General features: G+C 43.8%; 1 protein-coding gene across 1 annotated transcript; it reads left to right on the forward strand.

Annotated features, from left to right (window-relative positions):
• The first annotated feature begins 2,943 nt into the window (after positions 1–2,943).
• LOC123774245 (alpha-1,4-N-acetylglucosaminyltransferase-like) lies at positions 2,944–10,305 on the forward strand. The gene is made up of 5 exons (XM_069307990.1): positions 2,944–3,243; positions 7,224–7,319; positions 8,073–8,184; positions 9,150–9,340; positions 9,826–10,305. The coding sequence occupies exons 1-5, from the start codon at positions 2,944–2,946 to the stop codon at positions 10,240–10,242; spliced, it is 1,116 nt and encodes a 371-aa protein (XP_069164091.1). The 3' UTR covers positions 10,243–10,305.
• The last annotated feature ends 30 nt before the right edge of the window (positions 10,306–10,335 follow it).

The following is a 10,335-nucleotide window of genomic DNA, read 5'->3' on the forward strand; positions in this document are numbered from 1 at the left end:
GATTCTTCGCGGCGGGGATCGTATTCCAGGGACCATAGGATTAAGGACTTGCCCGAAACGCTACGCGTACTAGTGGCTCTACAAGAATGTAACAACTCTTGTATATATCTCAAAAAAAAAAAAAAAAAATGTGATTTAAAGAGGAATTATTTCTTTATTTATGCACCCCCATGCCCATCCCGAGGGCGGTGATGGAGAGGGGCACAGAGGCACATAATGGGTTCAGGAACTGAACGACATAGTTCGTTTAGCTAAGCAAGTGATAGTCTTTTGAAGCTAGTTACACAATTGTTAATGTTACATACTCATGTACATATATATATATATATATATATACATCCATGTACATATATATATACATCCATGTACACAAATACATATCAATAATTTTTTTATATCACAAGTTATTCAACAAGAGGCTCACAACAGTCACTATACAAAGCACTTTACATATAATGACTAAATCACACACCAGAAGATGAGGAGACGACGACGACGACGTTTCGGTGCGTCCTGGACCATTATCAAGTCGATTGTGATGGGAACCAAAAGTTCCAAGTAGCACGGGCTATGGTGAGCCCGTAGTGGACTTACCTGGCACAGGAGCGGGGCAAGTAGCACGGGCTATGGTGAGCCCGTAGTGGACTTACCTGGCACAAGAGCGGTGCTGTCGGGAGCGAGATTGATTGATTGATGAAGATTAAGCCACCCAAAAGGTGGCACGGGCATGAATAGCCCGTAAGTGGTGGCCCTTTTGAGCCATTACCAGTATCAAAAGCTGATACTGAAGATCTGTGGAGGTGCGAATGCACCCTGCATGACGGGAGATGTCTCCTTTGTGAATGTGTTAAGATGAAGATTAAGCCACCCAAAAGGTGGCACAGGCATGAATAGCTCGTAAGTGGTGACCCTTTTGAGCCATTACCAGTATCAAGAGCTGATACTGGAGATCTGTGGAGGCGCGACTGCACCCTGCGTGACGGGAGATGTCTCCCGGACCAAATGGTGACCAGATGGTGCGGGAGCGAGGAAGGTCCGGACATTAAGTAAGGCAAGAGAGGTACGGAGCAGGAAGAAGGAAATTTCTAGAGGAAGATAAAAACAGAAGAACTTTTCCTACCATCTTCCTTCTGTTAAGAAAAGTGTCCTCGTCTCCCTACTTCCGCGCACTATACGCATCAGCGACCCTCAGTTTCTTGATTTTCAAACTGCCTTTATTTATAAATCTTTTTCTTGTCTTGGTTAGTCCTTACATTTTATCCACTGTGCCTATTCTCACGCTAATCGTAATTTCTATCATCGCAAAGCTGTTTCCAACACTATTACACTGTGCGCTGCCTTCCCTTCATATCTGAACTCAAAACTCTTACTAATACCTTTCGTCCTCTTGACATAAGGCTCGCCTTTCGACAAACTAACACACTTCGTGGTAATCTAGTTCACACTGCTCCTCCTGCTTCTAATGCTGCTGGTGTCTGCTCTATTTCCTGTTCGCCTTGTCCTCTCCAATACTTCGGTGAGTACACTTTATGACAGACTTAAGGAACACAAAAGAAGTGTTAAGTCTGCAGACAAACAATGCTTTCTTCTGTCATGTAAGGGACTCTAATCATCCTCTGACACACAACATGACCCTTAGTCTTGGCTATGTTGCTGTTTACTCTTCCCCTTTTACAGTACCCAGGGGGCTTCCCTTTCCCAGGGGGCCTGGTAGCCTGGTGGATAGCACGCAGGACTCATAATTCTGTGGCGCGGGTTCGATTCCCGCACCAGGCAGAAACAAATGGGCAAAGTTTCTTTCACCCTGAATGCCCCTGTTTACCTAGCAGTAAATAGGTACCTGGGAGTTTGTCAGCTGTCGCAGGCTGCTTCCTGGGATGTGTAGTGTGAAAAAAAAGTAGTTAGTAAAACAGTTGATTGACAGTTAAGAGGCGGGCCGAAAGAGCAAAGCTCAATCCCCGCAAACACAACTAGGTGAATACAACTAGGTGAATTCATATTCAAATGCTCTAACCTTTCTAACAAACGTGATCTAACATAAGCCTAACAACCCATTTTCTCTTTTTCTTGTTTCTTTCTCTTTTTTCTTACGTTCCCTTCTTAAACCTCATTATTACACCTCATCTCTTCTGTACCTTTCCTCTCGTTCTTACCTTTGGATTTTTTTTAGGAATTTATTCAAATTTATTCAAAATCCTATTTTTTTAAGGAATTTGCTCCTTCCTGAACGTCGATCTGCAGGAGGCGAGGCCGTCGCTCTACCGTCCAGTCCAAGTGGTTGGACGTACTGGAGACAGGTTAGAACCAACAAAAAACAATGCCTGAACTTAAGTTCATATCGAACACTTTGCATACAAGGCAAGCTTGCTTAGTTACTATATGTTAGGCGCGTATTCTATCACCTAAGTGCCCCTGTTCACCTAGCAGTAAGTAGGTACCCAGGAGTTAATCAACTTTTTATTGGACAAATCCACAAGGGCCGTGACAAGGATACGAACCTGCGTCCGGGAGCATCCCAGACACTGCCTTAATCGACTGAGCTACGACAGGGTAAAAGGGTTGAAACCGAAGTTCTACTGGGGTTCTACCGAGTTCTACCCGATTAAGGCAGCGTCTGGGATGCTCCCGGACGCAGGTTCGAATCCTCGTCACGGCCCTTGTGAATTTGTTCATTTGGTGCATCACGTTAGTGTGATCTCTGTGTGTAACTTTTTATTGGGTTGCATCCTGGGTAGGTAGTTCTGCCTCTTTTCTTGTTGCCAACTTCTGTACTTTTTCACTTTTGATATTTTGAGGATATTGAGAAATTGACAGAAATATATAAATTAATATTTTAATTTTCATTTACATATTAGATAACTTATTTTTTTACTTTTCTTTCTATTTTTAGGTTTCAGTAGTTAGAGAAGAAACATAATTATCGCCCCTTAAATTACGGTGACGATGTTCATTCGACGAAAATACATTATTGTTATTAAAGGGTTAACTGTGTTAATTCTGCTTACTGCAATGTATTCCAATTTTATAGTAGTTTTCCAAAGTAAAAACGTGAATGTGGATATAAACGTGGATGTGGATATGAACGTAAGTGTGGGCGTGGATAACTGGGTGATCCATCTGTGCCCGAAGTATTCCCTGTTGAACACTTCTATCATCAACCAAACTCTCCACTGGCGGTCACCGACCCCAAACACCATCTTCTTCACCGACACCTCGTGCGGCATCAACTTCACCCCCAGGCAGGTAAGGTTAGTTAGTCTCCCAGGCAGGTAAGGTTAGTTAGTCCTCCAGGCAGGTAAGCTTAGTCTTCCAGACAGGTAAGGTTAGTTAGTCACCCAGGCAGGTAAGGTTAGTTAGTCCCCCAGGCAGGTAAGGTTAGTCACCCAGGCAATCTACTGAGTAACCTTCCTGTCTGCCTATCCACACACAGTAACTTTCCTGCCTGTCTATTCACACACACAGTAACTCTCCCTGTCTGCCTATTCACACACAGTAACTCTCCCTTGCATACTTATCCACACACAGTAACTCTCCCTGTCTTCCTATTAACACACAGTAACTCTCCCTGTCTGCCTACCCACACACAGTAACTCCCCCTGTCTGCCTATCCACACACAGTAACTCTTCCTGTCTGCCTATCCACACACAGTAACTCCCCTGTCTGCCTATCCACACACAGTAACTCCCCTGTCTGCCTATCCACACACAGTAACTCCCCCTGCCTGCCTATCCACACACAGTAACTCTTCCTGTCTGCCAATCCACACACAGTAACTCCCCTGTCTGCCTATCCACACACAGTAACTCCCCCTGTCTGCCTATCTACACACAAAATGTAATCAGAAACTAGCACAACTATTGTATACTTAAATTTCGTGCATTTTATGCCAATATGAAATACTAAAAACCCTCATTAACTCAACTCTAATGCTTGGACCACATAAAGATCTAAGAGTGTCTGTAATCCAATTTACAAGAACAACTTTCTGCTTACGGAAATAAAATATATTCATATTATTCTCAATTTCAGTACATTGGTCACACCTATTGTTGTCCTTAAAGCCACACATCAACAACCTATCATTAGTAGGGAGGGTCTCATGAATATAGCCATATAATAGCTCACGTTTTTTGGGGTAATAAATTTAACATGAAGGTTTGACCATATTACTTGCCAGCTATAGAGTGGATATAGAGTCTCCTCTGATCTACGAACTATATGTGGGAGCAAAACATCATACATAAAGAAGTTACAGCCCCGCTCCTGTGCCAGGTAAGCCCACTACGGGCTCACCATAGCCAGTGCTACTTGGAACTTTTTGTTCCCAGTAGCTCACTCTTAATCTTAAACAATATCATACACTTGCTTATTGTTCATCATTAAAAAACCTTCAACATTACAAATCTGTCTAAAGAACTTCAATTGCACATGAATAAAAGTGAGGTGAAATAAAGGCAATGTCCGTATACTCTGGCAAATGTATTAAGTAGCTAACACGTATTATACAAAACTAATGTCCTAGCGCATTTACACTATTCCTCTGCATTATTTCCTTTCTAAAGGTAACGCATAAGATTGACATTGACTGATTGTACACATTCAGTCTTCCTATTTCACCGTCTTTCTTTCCTTCACATGGTGTGGTCCGTTTAATTGGTTGATATCTACCACACCAAACATCTAAAAATAGTTTTGTCAACCTCCATATCAATTGGAAAACTATGAGACAAATGCCACACTTTTGTCAACATTTTGCAATTAATTGTTATAAAAATGAGTGCCTAGCCTCCACGTCAACTCGACCGGCCGCTCAGCCCAACATCTGCCGTTTTGAAAAAGTTCCTTAGTAAGAAACCTTAGCCCGTTCCTAACCCGTCCTGGCAACATACCTCACAACACTGCCACCTCACCTCCACTCAGGCCCCGGGGGGACCCGCACCATGGGAGCCGATCGGCCAAGCGGACAGCACGCTGGACTTGTGATCCTGTGGTCCTGGGTTCGATCCCAGGCGCCGGCGAGAAACAATGGGCAGAGTTTCTGTCACCCTATGCCCCTGTTACCTAGCAGTAAAATAGGTACCTGGGTGTTAGTCAGCTGTCACGGGCTGCTTCCTGGGGGTGGAGGCCTGGTCGAGGACCGGGCCGCGGGGACACTAAAAAGCCCCGAAATCATCTCAAGATAACCTCAAGAATCATTTATTTCACCACCATCAAACTAGCCAATAGCCTACCTCAGTGACACAGATGAGAATATTACAAACCACATAATGAAATTTGCAGACGATATTAAGCTCACAGGGGTCTGACAGCTGAGTGGACAACGCTCGGGGTTCGTAGTCCTGAGGTTCCGGGTTCGATCCCCGGTGGATGCGGAAACAAATGAACAGAGTTTCTTTCATCCTGATGCCCTTGTCCACCTAGCAGTAAATAGGTAGCTGCTACGGGCTGCTTTCTGGGGATGTGTAACAAAAGGAGACTCCTGGTCGAGGACCGGGCCGCTAAGACGCTAAGCTCCGAAATCATCTCAAGATAAGGTGGTAATGTGCTAAGTAAAAATGATATTGAATCCTTGCAAAAATATCTACATGAACTCGTTGCAAGTCCTTAGAAAGATCAACGTGAACTATGCAATATTTCTTCACTTATGAGATTGCAATCATTCAATGGACTGGGCTAATTCATTCAAAGTTACGGATTATAAATAAGTTACTGAAAGAAATATTATTGAATCTTCATTTATAAAAAGTAGTGAATTAGAAAATATTTATGAAAGTCCAAGGTTATATAGATTAGATGACTTTGGTAAGATTTGTGACTTGTATAAAAATAGTGTATGAATGAAGGAATACCCAGTTAATATCTACTTAATCATCTCACCTTCATGTCACTTCCTCCACCCCTGCGGGCTCACCATAGCCCGTGCTACTTGGAACTTTTTGTTCCAGGTAGCAAATCTTAAACAACAACAATGTCACTTCCTTAAATCCATGATTATACGTATAGATCCTTGTTCAAAGCAGGTGCATAGTTGGGTAAATAGTCTCAATCACTTATTACATCCTTCTGTATTAAATGAACAAATCCACAAGGGCTGTGACGAGGATTCGAACCTGCGTCCGGGAGCATCCCAGACGCTGCCTTAATCGACTAAGCGACGACATGGTTAAAAAGAGTTGAAACCGAAGTTCTACTGAACTTACTGGATCCCGTAGCCTCTCCGAGACACAAACCAGGGTTTTACACAACTCTCCCATGCACTCAAGCTATGTCAATAGGCCGTTCTCCCTCTTCGCCCTTACACCATTTCCTTCTGTATTTCCTTGATAATGTGTTGAAACACCAAAACATTCATTCGAACCAGTTGTATGTTTCCTCAGGTTTTCAATGCCACTAGAAGGTTTCTACTCGTACAATGTTTTTTATCTCGCAGTATCACCGCAAAATAATCTAATTGGCCGATTGTAGATACAATTTTGCGCTATCACAACGAGGTCATTGGAGGTTTTGTGTGCCCTTAAGAGGACGCAGTCTGAGATTGATGACTGAGTTACTTACTGTGAGGAATAATGATGAATGTTACATGACCTTCCTGTCTACTGTGTTTATACAAGTGACCTTCCTGTCTACTGTGTTTATACAAGTGACCTTCCTGTCTACTGTGTTTATACAAGTGACCTTCCTGTCTACTGTGTTTACACAAGTGACCTTCCTGTCTACTGTGTTTACACAAGTGACCTTCCCGTCTTCTGTGTTTACACAAGTGACCTTCCCATCATCTGTGTTTACACAAGTGACCTTCCCATCATCTGTGTTTACACAAGTGACCTTCCCATCATCTGTGTTTACACGTGACCTTCCCGTCTACTGTGTTTACACAAGTGACCTTCCTGTCTACTGTGTTTACACAAGTGACCTTCCCGTCTTCTGTGTTTACACAAGCGACCTTCCCGTCTCCCGTATTTACACAAGTAACCTTCCCGTCTCCTGTGTTTACACAAGCGACCTTCCCGTCTTCTGTGTTTACACAAGTGACCTTCCCATCATCTGTGTTTACACAAGTGACCTTCCCATCATCTGTGTTTACACAAGTGACCTTCCCGTCTCCTGTGCTTACACAAGTGACCTTCCCGTCTCCCGTATTTACACAAGTGACCTTCCCGTCTCCCGTATTTACACAAGTGACCTTCCCGTCTCCTGTATTTACACATGTGACTACTGACAGGCTTGCGCTGTGGAAAGCGCCGCCCATCACCACCCTCACCGCCAAGTCCTGTTGATGGTGACCGCCCCGGCTGTGCGTCCCCACCCACTCCTTCAGGTATGTGTCAACTCGCTCTCTTTCTTAAGGATGAAGATTTAAAGATGAAGTCTGTCTATAGACATATGTGAAGGGGAGTCTACAGAGACAAGGTTCAGAGAAAAACATTTAAAAACTGTATTTCATGGAAGGTAGGACATAAACAAAGGACATAGCAACACAAGAACAATTAAAAACCACATAAAATCATGATCCCTCGATGCAATTCCTTTTCCTTCCCAGCTAAAAGCTTTTGACCTTTTAAAAAAGTGTTCTGGATTAACATTCAGAGAGTTCTTCAGTATTTTACAAGCCCTGAACCGTTCCTGGTATGATTTGGTTCAGGGAGGAATTATGTGACTCTGTGATGAGCCTTTGTTCCAAGCAGATATGTCCTCTTGGTGGTGAGGATACAGTAGTCCACATGGTGGATATTGTATTGATCTATTTAACACACACACACACAGACACAAACAAACAGGCAGGGATTCTTTCACCCTGATGCATCTGTTCACCTAGCAGTAAATAGGTACCTGGGGGTTACACAGCTGCTACGGGCTGCTTCCTGGGGATGCGTGTGTTAGAGAGAAATATATGTAGTAGACATAATAAAGGAAAAATAGATTGGTTAGAAAGGTGGGGTCCAAGAACTAATCACTCGATTCTGCAGACACAAATAGTAAATACACACACTTAAAATCACTCGCAAAATAATAATGATATTAATAATTACCATAAAAACCTTCAGCAATGATTAATTTTATTTTTTTCCAGATAGTTGAAGATCTGGGAAACGTGGAGCTGGTATATTTGGATCTCGATCAGGTGTTTGCCGGACCTCCTCTCCAGTCGTGGCACAGCCAGCGTCTCTGGCTGTACATAGAAGGTAGTGCTGTGTGTGTGTGTGTGCGTGCGTGCGTGCGTGCGTGCGTGTGTGTGTGTGTGTGTGTGTGTGTGTGTGTGTGTGTGTGTGTGTGTGTGTGTGTGTGTGTGTGTGTGTGTGTGTGTGTGTGTGTGTGTGTGTGAGTATTCTAATGTTTAATCTGATAATTCAAAACCTGAGAATAGGGTGTGTCAAGGTCTCCTCATAGGTCTGATACTGACTCCAGGGGTCTGGATCACTGACCCCAGACTAAGAGTCTCCGTGGTTCGAGTCTCCTACAGCCTAGATGAATGGTCTGTCTATTTCCACGGAAGTGTGGATGCCAATTTACACTCAATTGTTTCAGAGTTCGATTCCCGGGGAGAGCGAAACGCTTAAGCACGTTTCTTAGTGCCCGATGCCTCTGTTCACCTAGCAGTAAATAGGTTCATGGGAGTTAGTCAACTGTTGTGGTTTGCCACTTGTAAAATGTCAGTAGTCGCCCTAGAGGGACTTGGATAATACTAACAAGTTGTCTGTTCCTTCACTCCATCCTCATATCCCAGCTTCATATCCTAATATCCTCATATCCCAGTATCTTGTTCTTACATCCCAGGTCCCTGTCCTTATATCCCATCTCCTTGTCTTTATAACTCATCTCCTTGTCCTCATAACCCAGATCCTTGTCCTCATATCCCAGATCCTTGTCCTCATATCCCAGATCCTTGTCCTCATATCCCAGATCCTTGTACTCATATCCCAGATTCTTGTCCTCATATTCCAGCTCCTTGTCCTCATATCCCAGATTCTTGTCCTCATATCTCAGCTCCTTGTCCTCATATCCCAGATTCTTGGCCTCATATCCCTTCCAAATGTATATAGTCACACTGGCTTGGCTTTTTCCCCCTATTCTTTGCCTGTCTCCGACAATGGGGAATCCATTGGCCCTTAGGAGTATGGTTTTTAACTGACTTTTATCTCTCCGCCAGAGCGTTCGTCCATCTTCGTCAGCGACGCAGCCAGGGTTGAGCTCCTGCGACGCTACGGAGGGACCTACCTTGACCTCGACGCCCTGACCCTGCGACCTCTCCCTGACCTCGAACCCTACGTGGGTCGTGTTAGCTCCACCCATGCTGGCAATGGGGTCATGAGCTTCCCACCTCGACATCCACTGATTCAGGTAAGTCGTATTCCGTCAGGGGTCACGCTGGGAGGTCAATGCTCTCAGGGGTCATTTCTGGTCCAGGAAACAGGCTGTGTCAAAGTTTTTTGTTATTTCTGTAGTCATATTTAAGCCAGGTTATAACGAGGTTAACCTTATGTCAAGGGTCATATTGTTAATGAAGTTGTTTCATTGAGTGTCATGACGTACTGGTTAATAGATATAGATACGTTGCCTCGTTAGTCATGCCAGGATATGTCACGTTTCCTGATATGCCATTTGATTTCAAGTGTCAAATGTAACGGGCCATCGTAACTTTAATATCGGATTTAACAATGGCCCAGAAGCCATGTTGATGTCAGTAGACATGATAATTCGGGATTATAAATGAACTTGTCCTGCCCATAAAATATTTTGAGCCCATGTCTCCTTCAGTTATATTTGAGGTTTCTTTGAATCTGTTCCACCTACTGCTATCAAATCATGACCTCGGTGACCCACAGGCGATGGCGGATGACCTTCCACGAGCATTCAACCCTACTGAGTGTTGCAGCATCGGGCCCTACCTAATTACCAGACATCTTCACAATTGGTGTCCTGGGAACTTCACCATTCCCAGGAACACCAGCAACAGGGCCAAGGAGACCTGCCAAGACATCACCATCTACCCGGAGCGTGCCTTCTGTCCTATCAAGTGGACTCCAGTTCTGACAGAGTTACAAGGTGTCTTCTTTAACGGAATGGGGCTCGGAGCTAAGTTCCTGAAGGATGCGTCTGACGTCTATTCCCTTCATCTTTATAACTCTTTATCAAAAGAGGAAAGAGTTGAGCTGAAGGGAGACTCCATTATAGAGGAGGTGGCCAAGAGGAACTGTCCCAAGGTGTATGATTTTCTTCTCACCCATAACATGGCGATCTGACTTCATATTATTTATATTATCACTAAAACTGAATATCTACTGGATATTATTATTGAACTGAGTTCTTCCAGAGAAGTTAAGTTCATGTTTTGC

Source organism: Procambarus clarkii, chromosome 61 (genome assembly GCF_040958095.1).
Source record: "Procambarus clarkii isolate CNS0578487 chromosome 61, FALCON_Pclarkii_2.0, whole genome shotgun sequence".
NCBI lineage: Eukaryota > Metazoa > Arthropoda > Malacostraca > Decapoda > Cambaridae > Procambarus > Procambarus clarkii.

What these genes read in the sequence shown, in the direction of transcription:
- LOC123774245 (XM_069307990.1), top strand. Translation starts at nt 2,944, where the DNA reads ATGTTCATTCGACGAAAATACATTATTGTTATTAAAGGGTTAACTGTG. An exon ending in TCAACTTCACCCCCAGGCAG is followed by an intron (nt 3,244 to 7,223) that starts GTAAGGTTAGTT and finishes GACTACTGACAG; the next exon opens with GCTTGCGCTGTGGAAAGCGC. An exon ending in CTCGACATCCACTGATTCAG is followed by an intron (nt 9,341 to 9,825) that starts GTAAGTCGTATT and finishes GGTGACCCACAG; the next exon opens with GCGATGGCGGATGACCTTCC.